The sequence below is a fragment of the Leptosomus discolor genome, chromosome 14, assembly GCF_034619465.1.
Source record: "Leptosomus discolor isolate bLepDis1 chromosome 14, bLepDis1.hap2, whole genome shotgun sequence".
NCBI lineage: Eukaryota > Metazoa > Chordata > Aves > Leptosomiformes > Leptosomidae > Leptosomus > Leptosomus discolor.
This window is the reverse complement of record NC_141404.1, coordinates 8,603,389-8,620,167: the sequence shown is the minus strand read 5'-3', so window position 1 is coordinate 8,620,167 and position 16,779 is coordinate 8,603,389. Positions and strand designations below refer to the sequence as shown.

Below are 16,779 nucleotides of genomic sequence, written 5' to 3'. Positions count from 1 at the left end.
TCGGCAGTGCCAGCAGCCAGGGCCTTGCACAGGTGGTGGTAGTGGTGCTGCTTCCAGCACACTGCAGTGTCACCCCCTGCCTCCCGTGGAGTAAGACCTGCCCCTGGGGAGAGGGGCTGGGGGCTGCTGTCCTGGAGCTGGGGGGCTACAAGCATAGAGCATGGCCGGAGCTGTGAAAGGTTAAAATCTGAGGCACTTACTTAAGAACAAACACCACTGCCCCCAGAGCCCTTGTTTTACAAACCCTTACAGGTAAGCACTCCTGTTGGCATGCAACAGTTAGAGAGGGGGTTGGGTTGGTGGTGTTCCTGTTCCCGCCCCCCCCCTCCCCCCCGTTGTCAGCAGCTTTACAACATTGTATAAGCAGCAGCAGGAGCCAGAACACCTCAAACGAGAACGCAAGGCCGCTGAAGCGTTGCCATGTACTGCATTTAATTCTGGTTCTCGACAGAGCCCGGGTTAGCACACGCCCCCTGAGGAGCCAAGTGCCCCACGCTGCTGCCGGCCCTGGCAGAAGAATGCTTATTCGTAGTGGGAGGAGAACAAACACCTGCTCAAACTCAAACACTACCACACGTGTGATTCAAGGATTTATTAAGTCAAGTCATACATGCAAAACATACTGGTAACTGCATTAGCAAAAGATCAATGTAAAAACTTCACAATTTTGCAACTTTTATTTTTAAATTTCGCTTCCATGGTTGAAAGGGTGTAGCCCAACACTGTATTCCTGCCCGTTCAGAATGTACAGAACATTAGCACTAATTTACAGAACCTCACAGACCCCAGTTACCATTACTCAACCTACGCTGCACATGTACATGTAGTGACATCAAGAACACTTGTCTGCATTAGTAACGTTACAGTGGTGGGAATATCTGGCAAATAACGATATTTGAGAAGGTTTATAGTTTATAGAGGTTTGAAATATAAAAATTACTAAAATGTGTAAAGCTGCTTCACATGATTTTTACACCTAGTTATAGACTAAAAGCTCCTCAGAAAGCATATAACTTACTGGGTCAGAAAGAACAGGAAAATAAGGAGGATATGCTTGAATGTTCTACTCTAAAGAAAAAAAAAAAGCCCATTTCAATCATCAGAAAGGTTTTAAAATACAAGTTATATTGCTCAGTAAGAAGAGATTCTACAAGAAAAGCACTTACTACACAAGAGCTGTAGGAATGACTGGTTCAGAACTGTACCTACACGAATGCCCTACTTACGCGTCGAAGGAGTTCACCCATGAACATCAACCTCTCCTCCGCTGCTGCACCTCTGCAAAAATGGTCCCTGATTTTAACCTGCACTGAGAGTCAATTCAGTTTCAACTGCCCTGGCAGTGTAGTGCAAGTCACCTGTACAGTGTAAAATACTGTCCGGCACCAGCGTTTGCTGCAGCCCAGTGCTCCACTGATCCATCCCAAGGCAAAACTGTCAGAAGGACTGGACACACTTCGGTAAGAATTGTTATTTATTTATTTGTCCAATCACAGCAGCAGGAATGAGATTGCAACCAAGCCCTTACCAACGATAAAGCATTTTACACTGTGACTCAAGGGTGTCAGTCATTGTCAAAGATTCAGGTTTGATACACAGCGCTGTGCAATGACTGCAGGCTGAGAAAACATTTAATAATAAAACACATTAGAGTGCAGTGTGCTGCTAAGGTACTGTTACTTACTGTGAAAAACTAGAAAGTGTTTTTGCATTTCCTACCAGAAATTAGAGTTATCTTCAAGAAGAATCTTTAAAAAACAGTTTAGTGCTTAGTGTTTGTAGCACAACAATGCAACTTAGTTCAGCAGATAGTTTGGCAACACTTAATTGAGCAAGAATAGGATTTTAAAAATAAGGCTTTACATAGGTTTGTCTTTTCAGGAGTTTGCTTTTAGAAGAATGCAAGGTAACTTTCACACTTTAAACAAATGAAACCATGAAATTGTTGATTGGTTCAAGAATTTATGGAAGAGAACTAATTTATAACAGAAAAACTTGGCATTGAGTGTGAATGCTCCATTGTTCCGAGCAAAGCACAGGGGTTGGAGTGGGGTGGGGGAGGGTAATGTTTACAGCAGCAGACATTTTCTCTTCCTCTTCTTTACAGGAGGGGGGCACAGAACTGCTCGGATAGCTTCATCAAACACTGTCTTGAGGCCTCGCTGCGTAAGTGCTGAGCATTCTAGGTATTTCACTGCACCTGGGGAAAGCAAAAGGGCAGTTACCAAGCAGCTTTCCACAACGGCAGCAGCAGCACAGCTTCTAGCTCACTCCGTGACAAGAGCCAGGCATTCACTTCAATTAAGGTACAACATCTTCCATAAACAAAATTCAGATCGAGTCAACAGTAACCCGTTGCCATCATTACCAATCTCTTTTGCCATGGCAAGGCCCTGTGGGTAGGTGATCGGAGTCAGCTTCTTCTCCTTCAGTTTTTCAATAGTGTCCTTATCATCCCGGAGATCGAGTTTGGTTCCCACTAAGATGATGGGGGTGTTGGGGCAATGGTGCCGCACCTCAGGATACCACTGCAAAACAAGAGCCCAGGTTGGGTGTGGGCAGGTGCCCACGACGGCTCTCGAACGTTGCGACCGAGAGGCTCACAGTCCTTCACAACATTCCGAGAGTCAGCCCGACGGTAAAGGGGAGAACACACGGCCGCACTAAGGCAGTGTTAGAACAGAGCACACAATTGTGAAACACTTTTAATGCAGCCAACAGGTATTCTGAAATAATTTTAAAACTGACCCTGTTAAGGGCTGTATTTTTTCCACACAATGGAAAAACCCTGATGTGCCTTCCCCCACCCATGGAGACCACCTCTCATTTCTGAGGTCTCCATAACACCATGCAGCCAAATTGTCCAACACCACAACCAACTGCAACCAAGAGCGCGTGCTAGCATGCTGGCTGATGCAAGAAACAAGTGGCATCGACCTAATTATTACATGCATTTAGTTTTTAATATGTCTTTAAATTGCATTAAAAGCAAAACTCCTGCTTGTGATCTTAGCGCCTTGTTGGCTGAAAACTCTTAAACTTCGGTTATCCTATCAATACATCAAGAACAATTCATACTTGGAGTGTTTCATGTGCCCTGAACTTCCATGACTTGTAAGTCAGGCAAATGGATTTCTGCCTTTTCAAACTACATTTCACATTGCCTGGCAAAAAAAAAAAAAAAAAAAAAAAAACAAAAAAACCACAAACAACCCACCCAAACAAAAAAAACCAAACCACAATTAGAAACATCCCACCTAATATGTTCCAGACATTGCTGTAAAGTGAACACTCTGGTGAGCCCTCAGAAATAAAGTGATACCAGCCTGTACTTACCTTAGCACGGACATTTTCAAAGGAAGCAGGACTCACAAGGGAAAAGCAGATTAAGAAGACGTCCTACGGAACAAGTTGATAGCAGTTAGCCCAGCAGGGCAACCATCACAAAATCTCATCCCCCTGAGAAGGCTGGTGTCCCCAGCACTGGTATCACACTGTCACCTGTACCACACTTGCAAAGGTGAGGCCAACAACACAGCTGCACGTGACAATTAGAGGTAGCTCTCCCAGTGGGAAATCCATTCCCAGGCAGCTACAAGCAGACACCCAGGGCAGGGGGAACCAACAACAAACAGACCATAACCAAGTTTACTAATCAGCTATTGCAGCAGCCAGCAACTAAAACTAACACCATTGCACTGCAAGCTTTTTTTTTTCCCTAAATGTCATCTCTATTTCCTCACTGGCATTCAGAAAAAAAAAAAAAAAGAAAGAAACAACAAAAACAACACACTTCAGATCCTTGACAAACACAGGAAGCAGTGAAGAGTCATCAGACTGGCTTCTAAACTGAGGCTGGATGCTCTCTGCAGACCTCTAGGTGATTTAAACCTTGAAAGACACGTAACTCATCAGCAAAGGATGTTCCAAAGTATTAACTGTTGACACCAATTTTTTCAATACAAATATACTATTAATATACTACTCTAAAATAGTCTTAAATAGCAAAGGCAAAATAATATAGAGTATGGAATAAAAAAAATCATACGATTATTTCTAAAATTATTACTTCCATGAGCAAATCAGAAGAATCTTGTAGAACTGTCAATGCTACTGAATGTCAGTATAAAATGATTTCAGAATTTCTCTAGAACCAAATTAGGATTGAGGAGGGTAGAAAATATAAGAAACTTCTTCCCTTTCTAAACAATGAGAAAGCAGAGGAAAGTGGGTGTTTTAAGGATCTTGCACATCTCGCTTTTCAACTGAAGGCAAAAGATTGTAAGAGCAGGCAAAACTGTTTTAGAGCACATGTTTACACCAACTGCTGTACAGTATACACTTCAGAAAACAACAAGCTTCATACACACCACACTGCACTCTACAAGCATTCAGAATAACCACAAAATTAATTTTCTCTAAGCTGATGAAGACTGTAATCTTGGTGTACGACCCAAAACTCAATAAGCATCTCTCAAAACAAGCCCAACTTCCCCCAACCTACCTCTGCATCTGTACTTATGCCGGTACCAAATGTGTTAAAGAATCAGGCATTTCAGAATGTTAGTTGATTGTGCTGCGTTTCAAGGCATTTTGTTAGGTCAGCATCTGACATCTGCACTGCTAAGCACTGGCAACCCCGTTGTTCATGCATCACCCCAACAAGTTTCCGTAGCAGCGTCCCAGAAGAAGAAAGAAACAACATCAAATAATGTGATACTATGGCCACTACTTCTGTTTTCCAATTCTGTAGTTTGTGGTGATTCAAGTTCTGCACATTACGCAGACTCTCTCCTTTACTAGCTCCAGAGATCATGAGGAATTAATTAAGACTTAGGTGTCTTGCACACTACCAATCTTAATGAATAGGAGGAAAAGCTATTTATTTGCAAGAAAATGTTTAGTCTTAGCAACTCGTATAAAGAGATTTGGTAAATTCTCAGATCTAGAAATTCCATAGTTCCAAGAAAAGTAGTTGTTTAAAAAATAGGGGCCAATTTATCACTGTCGTAAGCAAGACAAAATGACAGAACTTGGAACTGAAGTTTATTTGAAGTTTTACATACGGCAATAGGTTGATCTGTCAGACTGGAAGATAGATTCTTACCATTGGTTCCTCCAACCTAATAACAGCAGGAGATAAAGTTACTCCTAAAATGGATTTAAGGGAAAACGTTCTCTCAAGTTGGCGATTTGTGCTCATAAATACCCACAACATGTTTTTTCTTCTTAAGAGAGACACTGCCCTGTAATTCAGCACAACCAAGGGCCTGCACCCAGGACAGACCGCCAGACTTCCCTGTAAGCCTGTAAATGTCTGTCTGAATTGTCAGAGGAAACTTGCAGAGCAAACCCCTCTTGAAAAGCATCCTCCTAGCCTCATTTTCTTTTTTTGGTTTCGTCTCCTGAGGAAACAAAGTTAACTGCCTTTTCTGTCCCAACTTCTGCCTTCCCCAAGTATTTTGAAATACTGGTAGATTTCAAATACATTCAGGAGACAGTATTAAATTCCTGTATATTTTACAGAAAAAAAAATATTAATAAGGGAAAAAGATACAAAATTAATGCCTCCACTATGGCCAAGTCCTTACTGTGAAGTTAAAGCTGTTAAACTGCTGGGTGGTAGCCAACAGCCATCATACACACATTGGCCAACTAATGAGCAATACCTGCTTCCACCTTGCCCAGAACACAGCTCAAGTGCACATACAGGGAAACAGAGGGCCACAAGAACATGCGAGGGGTGAGTTGTAAACAGCACAGTGAAGGAAGGGGGAGGCTGAATGCAGATCCTAAAAAAACAAACAGTCAAGCTTCATCAGCTCCACTGTTCTCTTCCTGTGCTTTTTGTTAGTTTTGTGGGGGTTCTGTCTTTTAAGCGATGATGAATCTTATGTATTGCACAAGTCTAAAATGTGATGATTGCTGCATAAGAAGTTCAAGACTTACCACCCTGCTTCATTTTCTGCTGTAAAAAACAATCCAAATTCTTTCCCAAAAGTACACCTAGATTGGCATGGAGTTCTCTTGCAGTCTATCAGAAAGCCACAATTATTTTAGCAGGCTGAAGACATGCATGTGCATTCTGTCGCTTTGTCGTAGGGAAGGAACAATATTCTCCCACACAACTCTGCTTTCTCACACTATTGAACGATCTTGCAACACACCTTTTTCTACCCCGAGATACTTTTTTGAAAATATTTTTACGATGTTAAGCAAAGCTTAAGTCCTAAGTATCCTATAAATATCTAAGTATTGGAGAAAAACAGCTTTCCATTGTCTCTTTTCCTAGGAAAGACAGATATTTCTGGCATTTCTACTAGAGCTGCCTACAACTGGCAAGATCATATCCATTTTGGGTATCATAACTGATGGGAAAGCCTAATCCTAAGGGTTAGTGAGCAGTGAATTAAGAAAAACTGTGAATTAAGACAGTTAAGTTCACATTATTCAAGAGAGCAGTTATGCTGTAGAATAACTGGAACAATTCTGCATTTTGCATTATTAGCATTGAATATATATTTGATAGTTAACACAGTCAATGCCAAAAAACCTGCAAATTACCACTTTTCTTCACTTATAGTACAGCTCCACCAGATAAAAGTAACTGCTCTAAAGAGACTAGAAAACCAGCCTCTACAAAAATTAACTGTAGCTGAAGCCGCATTGGAAAAAGCAGAGCAGGTTACTTCAGCATTTTCCTTGTACCAGGAAAGACGCAGCATGCGGACAGGACGTAGCCAGTTGCAGGCACGGAAGACAGAAGCACGTTTGTATTAGGTTGTAGCACAAACTACAATACGTCATAAAATAGCCACAGCCTTAAGTACGTTCAAGAGGTCCAACGCAGCCCCTGTCAGTACCAATGCCACCCTCCTTCAGTACCACCTCTTTCACATTTAGAACATCTTCACAGAGATCAAACAACACCAAGTGCTTAGCAGTGACAGTGTCAGGTTGCAGCCAAACATCACACCTAAAACCAAAAAACAAACCCTGCTTTGGGCAGGCATGCTGACCTTGAATTTAAGGGACTAGCTGATGGGACTATTCACCAAAGGGTTTTTGGTCTTGTTTTGTTTTGTTTTTTTTTGGTTTTGGTTTGGCTTTGTTTCAAATCAAGCATTCTAGCTGATTCTGAGGCTGCAACTACACAAAAGCCAACAAGTATCAGTGCACACAACTACACAAGCAGGCAAATTTTAATATTTGTACAACTGTACACACATTAAAGTTTACCATATTACAGCTACAGCATGTAGGATGAAGGAAGGTAGCTTGCAACAAGTCACTGTTACTAAGAGATAACCCCAGATGTTGGCCTTACTTTCAAAAAGAAAACACCTGTATGTTAAGACAAAGCTGTACAGACTCTTTCTAGTTTCACACTGTAGCTCTTACTGTTTGCGGATAGGAGAGTGGACGTAGTCTGTCATAGTCCTCTTGACCAGCTGTATCCCACAAGCCCAGATTGACCGGTTTTCCATCAACCATTACATTAGCAGAGTAGTTGTCAAAACTAGAAAGTAAACAGTGCGTTAGCTGCATTAGCTTGCAGTAAAAGAGGGCACTCAAGGACTTTTTCCTACAGTGCCCTAACTGGGAACCCTACAAAAGGAAACGTTTTTATTGCATCCTTCTGCTCCCCAGCACCAGTAAAGTCGTTCTTTAAATACTAAGCCTGGTATTGCATAATGCAAAGAAAAACATGCACAACAGACTTGGTCCACTCTGAAGAGAAGTCACCTTTTTCATTGCTCTTCCAAAGGAAGTGTTAATCTCAGTAAGTATAGGAAAGCAGGTGATGCACTTAGCAAGCACTTTCCAGTCTTAGTGGGATGTTCAGCAAGTTAATCTGTCTCATTTTATAAGATTTAGAACAGAGGATACATAAGCATCAACCAAGGAATCCTTAATAACAATAGGTAAGAAAAAAACACCCAACTTATTAATCCTGCTAATCACCCTCCCGCCCCAATTAAATATCAAAGTCAATAACCAGGAGCCAGTAGAGGCATAATTTTTATCTCATCACTACTGCAGAAGCAAAGGTATTTAATGACTTGTTAAGGCTAAACTAAGTTCACTGGGAACACAAGCATACTGTAGTACAAAAATCGTAATTTAAGACCAAAAAAAGGAAACAGGAGTAGTTAAGACAACAAGGCCTTGGAAAGGTAACTAAAGTCATCTGTAAAACTGATTAGAATTTATTTCGCGATCCAAAAAACTCGTCAATACATACAGAGAGCAAGATAGCCAGATAAGTACAGAGACATCCGAAAAGGGCAAAGAAGCTGCTCATGTATAAAACGCCTCCCCCAACAGGTGCTCAAAAGCAGAACTACACTAATACTGATACTGACAAATCCTTACATGCAAGAAAACGGGAAGCACCAAAATAAATGAGTCCCCACAATCTCGTCTGAGGAGCTAGAGCTGCGGCTGGCTTAGCACAGGATTGGCAGTAGCACAACAAGTGGAAGGAACAAATGAAAAAAAATCTCTAGTCACAAACTATTTCTGACTATGGTATAATGTTTTACAAGCTGTTCAGCCTTGGGACTGCTTATTATAAATGATGTTAAAGACAGAAATAACACATTATCTCAAAAGAGAACATCTGATAAAACGTTAGCCCTAGCTAGGCCTAGAGGGCAGAGGTGCAAAACCGATGGAGCACGAACGAGCACAGGTATGACTGTGCTAAGCAGTAAAAGGCCAAAGTGCTTCTCCTTACACACACCTATACTCAGTTAAACATTTAAGATGAAACAGAGGGGTGCTTGCCACCAATTCAAACAATTCAAATAAGGAATCTGGAATGGCAGTAAACAGAGAAGTTGACATACATGAGTTTTTAGGATTTTGTGAGTACTTACACAGTGGGTATATATTCTCCAGGAAATGCATTGGTTGTGTAACTGATGAGTAGGCATGTTTTACCTACAGCACTGTGAAAAGAGAAAGTTCACATGTAAAACACATTCATCTTGAATAACAAGAAATAATATTCCTTTTAGGGAAGAAGACTGATTACATCCAGTCATCTAAGGAACAACTGAGTGTCTGTAGTCACTATTGTGCGGGGAAAACAGCTAATAGACTGTAGCCTTAACATAACTGGTAGTGAAAACATACTCAATACAAACATCCATTTTGTGAAGCAGTAAATTACCAAATTTTGTTAATCTTTAGACAAAGAACACCCACAAGTATTAGTAAGACTACCAACATCTGCTAGTCACCTGAATACTCATCAAGACCACCTTACTCCAACTCCCTGAAATTAAAAAAAAAATTAAAAGTCCAGATACCCTTTACACAATTCCAAAACGGTTATCTTTTCCAGAAAATGGTATGCTTTCATGTAAGCAAAGTCTGAAATAGCTTGAAAAGTGTAATTTCTCAACACGTTGTTACTTTTGAGTATTTGAGGAACAAATTATAATCCTCACAATATTTATTGCTAAATGACTCCCTTCATGCATTCATCAACTATTCAAACACTTTATAAACTGATTTACAGATAAATTACATTCCAATATTGGAGAACTTGGAACACCAAAACTTTCCCCACCAATCTAATTCTGAACAGCCTCAAATGAGGGCAGGACAAGGTTCTGTTCCAGGTTTCTTTCAAATCTCTGGCAGCCAGCTCCTTCCCTCTCCACCCTCCTCCCCACATTTTATCTGGAGTCAAACATTAGATTAACGACACCATTGAATTTTTGTTACAGTTTCAACTGAAGTGTTGGAAAACTTGAAATCGGACCATATTTCTTTTTAAAAACTCTACAGTTTTAAAACTGCAGATGCATTCCCATGCTGGCTTCTCACTTGGAAGTCCATAATCCTTTAACAGTCTGAGAGATTCCAGAGGCGAATGTGCAACTAGTTCCTCAAAAGCAGTCATGTCCAGGCAGCCTACAGCCTTCCCTTTCACTCTTCCCAAACAAACTCCCGTGAAAGGAAAATGGCATTATCTTGCAGACATTTTATCACTAGAATGATTTCCTCAAAGCAAGCTAGCAGTGGCTTTCAAACCTTACTGTACTCACATGTATAATCTTGCCATTAGTATTAGGTTCAACTCATGAGCCTGCTGAACTGAATCTTTCACAAGCTGAAGCAACTTGTTCAAGTTTTAGTCTACAACTACAGTTGATATTAAAAAAACCCCCACCAAAACAAAAACAAAGAACCCTGAGCCCAACCCAAGAACCAAATACTATTGCTAAAAATAGCCTATTGTTTTTATATCCTAGCTTCTGCAGAAGAAAAAAAATAACTCACAGAAACAAGCTTTAGTCAAGGGCTTACTAGCTCTCCAGCTGCAAATGTTCCAAGGCATTTGTATCTGAGTTTTACTATGTATTTTCCACTTAAATCACTGCCATCTCTTTTTTGTTTGGAAGCATGGGGACTGTCCCTTCACTTATCAAAGACTGTCTTCAAAACATTATTTTAAATGATGTAACACACAAAATTAACCAGCCAGCCTTACCTACTGACTCACAACTTAAGGTAGGTTAAGTAAATTTGAGCTTTGTCACAACCAGAAGTTACAATGTGTGTTGTAGCTCAATCTGTAACAAGTCTCTCCATTAAACTTTAAGCAGTTCCATACCACATCAGCACAAGAAGATATTTGATAGCAGCATCTGACATTACCTTAAATGCCTGAGTTATGGAAGAGTTGCTTCGGTGTGCAGAATTATCTAGAATTTTATCCTATATGCCCATTTTTAATTGTAATTTTATGTTTTTGAGCTGACACCTAGCATTACATCCCATCTGCTGCAACTCCCTCGGATCATACCATGCAGTTTTCCACATGACTTTTCACACCTGCCTCTAAGGAAACAAAATGCCAGTTCCTTGCACAGGCTGAGATTTTTTTTTCCTTTCAGCATGCACTCTTTTACCAAGCTATAACAACAACAAAGGAAGCATTTAATTCTTTTCTTGATAAGTAAAATCTCTGAACATTTTGCTGTAGTAACAGGCTTCAGATATACTTGTGCTCGAAAGCAGGAGAGGGATTTACCCTCCAAAAACTTTTGTGGGAAAGAACCAGGGAGCAGCATGACAACGCAGCTAGCTAATTTAACAGCTGTCAAAAGAGGAGACCCCATCTGATCTCTCGGCACTAGCAGCCACTGACTCTGTAACAAGCCAGAACAAGGAGTTAGGAAAGCTATTCACTCTGCCTCCCCCACTAGGACAACTTGCTATTTTAGCTCCCCAAGCCATCCATTTGAATGTACTACTGAACTGCACTCCCAACACTACAGAGCAGGCTATGCTGGTCCAGCTTACAAAGGACAAACGTGAAAACCTTCAAAATAGCGAGAGGAGCAACAGCCAGCTTCTCTGGGAGATTTCTCAAGGCACAGAGGCTACGTGTTCTCATGCTTCTAGAAACCTGTTTGGTCCAACACTTCATCTTCCAGTGAGTTCATTACAGGTAATTTAGCTTCTAAGAAATTAATGTTGAACTCAGTATTTTCAGCAGTGGATCAAGAACTTTTCTCTGCACCCAGGCTCCTTTGCTCACTTTGCACTGAAACTGGTGAGTCTGCTTTGGCTAATCAAAAAGCACGGGAAGGAGGTGGTGAGGGATTTCATGCCAAGCTTAGAAGTGCCTGTAGTGTGCTTCTGCAGCACCAATCAGCCAGAGTCATTTAAACAAAAAAAAAACACGTTCAACAACCCTGTTTCAGACTTGCTCCATCTAGGTTTCCTGCTTTCCTTGCCTTTTGGCTAACTGCCCTACGAATCAGATCATTACGGTCACTAGTCTTAAAAATAAACACTAATGCCTACCTTTATTTATAAAGTACATCCCCTAAGTACTTTATCAACTTTTTTAGACTTCTAACTTCTGTATTAAAGCAACTCCCCTAAAGAGAATTGTTTGGCAGAATGTAAATCCTTGTACGTAAAGGCTGAGACTAAGAAACTAAAATAACACCAAACCAAGATTAGTCATAACAAGATTTCTAGCAATCTGTCCACCCACTATTACATAAACGAAACTAGTAACATTTGACTGTCATTAAAAATATGGCCTGCAGAAATCCGGCATTTTAACAACTTAACAATAAGTGAAAGACTTACAAAAGACAGCACAAAGTCCCTTACTGCTTCTGAGTACCATCCAGGAATCAATGTATTTCTATAACCACATACATATTAATTCTTGAAAACAAAACATGTCATCTCTTTCCCGGCCTTATTTAGACCAACAAGTTTTATGAAGTTTCTTTCCCTACCATGCTTGGAGCCATGTTATGTGACAAGCACTGAAAATGCTGTTGGAGACCTGCACCAGCATTTCTTCCATTCTAAAGGCACCACAGCTGCACAGACAGCTGAGTGTCTCCTGCTTTCCTGCAATTAAAACTAACTGTGAGAATTTAGTTCTCATTGGCAGCCATGGTAATGGAGGCTAGCTGGAGTACTTGCTGGTTTCATTCTGAAAATGCTGGTATCTGCAAACAAGTGGCAGCTTTCATGAAAAGCTTTGATTTTGACATTTATTTCTTTCTCTGATCACATGAACTACCTCCCTAGCACACATGACGCACAACAGCCCAGGTCTTCACTCAAACATTAAAAGGTAGCTGAGATTTCCCTAGTATCATCCTCAGATCCAAAGTTCAGTATTTTTGCCGTAGTAGGTTTAGTTACCTACTGCTCTGCCAGATAAGCTGTTTTTACTCACTGTGATACACACTGTCCCACAGAGTACCTAGCACACAACCATATTTTTTAAACTTTCAAAGTTCGGTAACACAGGTTACCAAACATGAAGTCAGTGCACTCCATACAGATTGCACTGGAGAGACCCGAGGCGTTCAGCATCTTGCACGAACACCACACTACACTCAACCAGAAGGCCATTACCCTGCCTCGCCCTTCTCGACAAGCCATCAAATCAAATGCAGCATGGCTTTAGCAGATAAGGCCTCAAATTAAGCCAAATTCCAAACAGGGACTCTTAACTCACTGCTCTTGTTCTTACAGTATTTTTACAGTCCAAAAAATGCCTACAAAAGAGCACGAAGCATGACCACTTCTGTGGCATCTAGTAATCAGTTCTCCAAAATGCAGAGCTTCCCCTAATGTTACACACGACATCACTGAAAATTTCATGCTTAACAGCTGCCTTTTTAGAGTGAAAACAAAAGCCACTAAAAATAACTTACACCAATGCTTTTTCTCAAGTGTCAGTCAACAGCAATTCCTGCACTTACTCAACAGGAGTGCTCTTCATCTGTCCTGCACATTCCTGCTGCGCTCTATCATCAAGTCAAAGCAACAGTTGCCATTTATTTTTCCCCAAATAGTCTTCAGTGATGAAAAAAAACAAGGGCAAAATATGATAGCACAACTACTATACACATCATGTTTTTCTAGTCAAATTAGTTGTCTAAATAGATACTAGTCAAAGCTCTAAGAACAAACATGAGTTTCATATAAGAAACAGCCTACTCACAAATTAAAAAAAAATAATACTCACACAGGTACTTCTACAGCTTTGTTTATTCTGTTCCTAGCAGATATTTGCAGAGTTTTGTATTACATAAGCAAATCTTTAACTTGCATTGTTCTACGGAAACACTAAAGCTTTAGCCTTATCTAAGCCAAGTATTACACATTTCCTAGAATACTTGTAATGCTTGAACTTTTGAAGCAGCAGCAGCAGCACAGAGAAACACAAATAGTCAAATATTTTTAAAAAACACTAAATGGAGAATGACAAAGCTACCAAAACCAAGCAATAGTACCTGAATGGAAGCTTAGGAGGGATTTGTTTCTGAATATGGAGGAAGGAAAACAAATTAAACTACTGTATTTTGTTCACACATATGTACAAAACTCAGGTAGAGTTACACCACTTTCATTTCCAAGACAAAGAGCAATAAACATGTTAGGAAGTGGGATGGTTTACAAAGCAAATGACAAAAAGAACTGTTTTGTTGAATGAATTACTGAACATTACAGTTTGTCTGTGCAGAGTTCTCAAATCTACTGGAGGAAGAAGACTGAACTTTTTTCCCCACCCAAACACGATGCATCACATTTATTTATAGCATTGTCACAGAAAACATAGGTCAGTTGAACTTAAAAAAAGATAATAGAAAGGCAAATTTGTTTGTTTTAAAATCAGTATAACCAAAAGAACACCCCATAGTTATCCTATCTACCATCAAAGAATTACGTTACTATGAAAAGTCTTTCTGTCAAGATACCACTTTCATATTCGTATTGCTCAAAATCTTACACAGCAAGTAAAAACGAATTTGCCACCCACAGTAAATTTACCTTACAACCATACTTAGCTGCCTTTTAAGGATTCTACATCTTAAAAAACACAAACCAAGAAAAAACCCACACACAAGTAACATGGAAGATTAAGCCCCCATGTGAAATTACACACAGTGGCAAGACCGTTTAGATACACTTCACTCCTCTGTCATCTACAGAAGTTTGCTGTGATACCAATTATGCTCAGCCTACACTGGGATATTTGTTTCTCCTAAGGGGAAAAAACCCCTCTCAAACTGCCTAAGACAAGTCTTGTTTTCCAGCTGGCCTGTGATGTTCCCCTGAGCTCTGACATCCAATAAGAGAAAGAATGCCTCAGAGCTGATGGGAATAGCATCGCGGAGAATATTCAAAAGTAGCAAACACACAAACTCTTTCCCCACCACAATTCCAGCATTCCTCACATTCAAATCCAACAGCTAAACTTAAAAGAGTTAACTCGAATTTAAAAAGCATCCTCAAGTTATTTCCCTCATAAGTAATATGGCATTAGAATGCTGTAGGTGTACCAGTTCTTTACAGGCAACTATTATCACCAATTATCTATATTTCAAGTGCTTTATCAGCCTCCTTTAGACAGGAACCTTACAAGATGTATGCATGCAGAAAAACAGTCTCTGCTCACAAGCATTCATGATCTGCTTAGAGTTCAGCACATTTCATTTAGTTTTACTGCAAGAATCAGACGTCAAAAATCAAGCTATAAACAGTAAAAAGATTGTTACTTTCACAAAAGATACTTCAAAGCAATATTAAGTTTCTCATTTGATTAAAAGCATTGCCAATTATTTATTTTCAAATACACTTTGATTACTTTTGTGTGTCTAGTGCTACACAAAACCCCAGAAAGAAGAGGCAGCTCCAGGGTGAGGCGGGAGAAGCGGCCCACCCCTGCCACCACAAATCCGGAGCGCACACCCTGCCGTACCACGGCAGGCGAAAGCCACTTCTGTCAGCACGAACATGAATTATTCGGCACCTACCCCCGGAGCACCTTCCCCAGCAGTAATCCAGGGCTCGGGAAGGAAGCCAGCACGGGAGACACCCACCGCTGGCGAACACCCCTGCACAAACCTCACTCTCCCGCTCCCGAGGCAGCCACCATTTGCTCGCAGCAGTCACCGCCTTGCCCCACGCTTCCCTCCCCTCCCCCGCCACCAGCAGGAAGCCGCGGCCGCCACCCACCCCCGCGCCTCGGCGCGGACACCCCCGGCCCCGGCGAGCCCCCGCACCCCTCAGGGGCGGCAGGGCCGCGCCCGTGCCCCGCGGCGGCAGCGCCCACAACTTGCGGCGGTGGCCGGGCGGCCCGCTCCGCTCCCCGCCCCGCGGGCGGACACCCTTCTCCCGCCTCCCCGGGGTCGGCGGAGCTCCTCGCGGCGAGGGCCCGACAGAGAGGTCCCCTCAGACTTACCCGTCGCCCACCACCACACACTTGATGGCCTGCATCGGGGCTGCGCCGCGACGGCGGGTCCTGCTGCTGAGCGGGGCGCGGAGGGCCGCGCAAGAAGGGAGCCGGCGGCGGTCTCCGCACTAGGTCGCGGCCGCCTCCGCCCTGTGCCTGGGAGCGGAGACGAGACAGCGTCCACCACCCAAGGCAGAGTGAGGGAGGACTGCGGGGAAACAGGAAGTGGCCGCTCCACTCACATCCGGCCGGGCTGCGCTCGGCTCCCGCGGCCCCGCCTTCGGGCCCGCTCGGAGACACCCCGCCCTCCCGGGGAGCCGCTTCGGCGCCGCCGTTTCGGGCCTCTTCGGCCAGGCGGGGCGCGGCGCCGAGCGCGCTTCGGGCCGCTTCGGCAGAGCTCGGGTTTCTCCGCCGCGCCGGGAGGGCTTCGGGCGCGATCGGCAGCGCTCGGCGCCGCTTACCGCCGTGAGGAGCGGCCGCCATGCTTGTGCTACTAACCCAGTCAGGGCGCGGGGGGGGTCGCCCTCCGGCTCCCTCAGGAGCAGGGTGGCTCCCAGCGTGATCTGTTTTTCTTATACTTTAATCAGTCAGAGCCGTAGTGAAGTGTGACGTCATGCGCTGGCACTGCTCCGACAAGCGAGCAGCCTCGTGCTGCGAGCAGGGCTGGCGGCGGCTTGCAGGCCGCGGGAGAGCAGCGCGTCCACCGCCTCACTGGCAACGTATCTGCCTGGCAGCCACGCTCTCGTGACAAACCCCTCTCAAACAACAAGCTGTTTTCTGGCCCCACTTTGGATCCTGTCTTTCACTCCTGACACAGAGTAAGACGATCCCAGCACCCATCCACTGTCAGGACACCACACGCCGATCTAATTCTTTACATCTCATGGAGAACGTTAATGTGAAATGGTTGCCGGGCAGACTGACCGAGCGGATGTAACTCAAGTTGTCAGAGACAACCTGCAACGTTGCTGAAGTGCCACAGTGGTAGTTACCTGTTTTCCCCAGCCAGCCAGCCACCAGGGGACAGTCCCTCTTGGTCA

At 42.8% G+C, this 16,779-nt stretch overlaps 1 protein-coding gene across 2 annotated transcripts; it reads right to left on the bottom strand.

Annotated features, from left to right (window-relative positions):
- Positions 1 to 577: 577 nt before the first annotated feature.
- On the bottom strand, positions 578 to 15,821 carry RAC1 (Rac family small GTPase 1). 2 transcript variants are annotated; one of them, XM_086473064.1, is made up of 7 exons: positions 15,749 to 15,821; positions 8,883 to 8,954; positions 7,402 to 7,519; positions 5,067 to 5,123; positions 3,337 to 3,399; positions 2,369 to 2,528; positions 578 to 2,200 (listed from the first exon to the last, which is right to left on the bottom strand). In XM_086473064.1, exons 1-7 carry the CDS (start codon positions 15,781 to 15,783, stop codon positions 2,070 to 2,072), a joined length of 636 nt encoding a protein of 211 aa, XP_086329190.1. In that variant the 5' UTR covers positions 15,784 to 15,821; the 3' UTR covers positions 578 to 2,069. The 2 variants fall into 2 exon arrangements, with proteins under 2 accessions (XP_086329190.1, XP_086329191.1); XM_086473065.1 differs by lacking the exon at positions 5,067 to 5,123.
- Between the last annotated feature and the right edge of the window lie 958 nt (positions 15,822 to 16,779).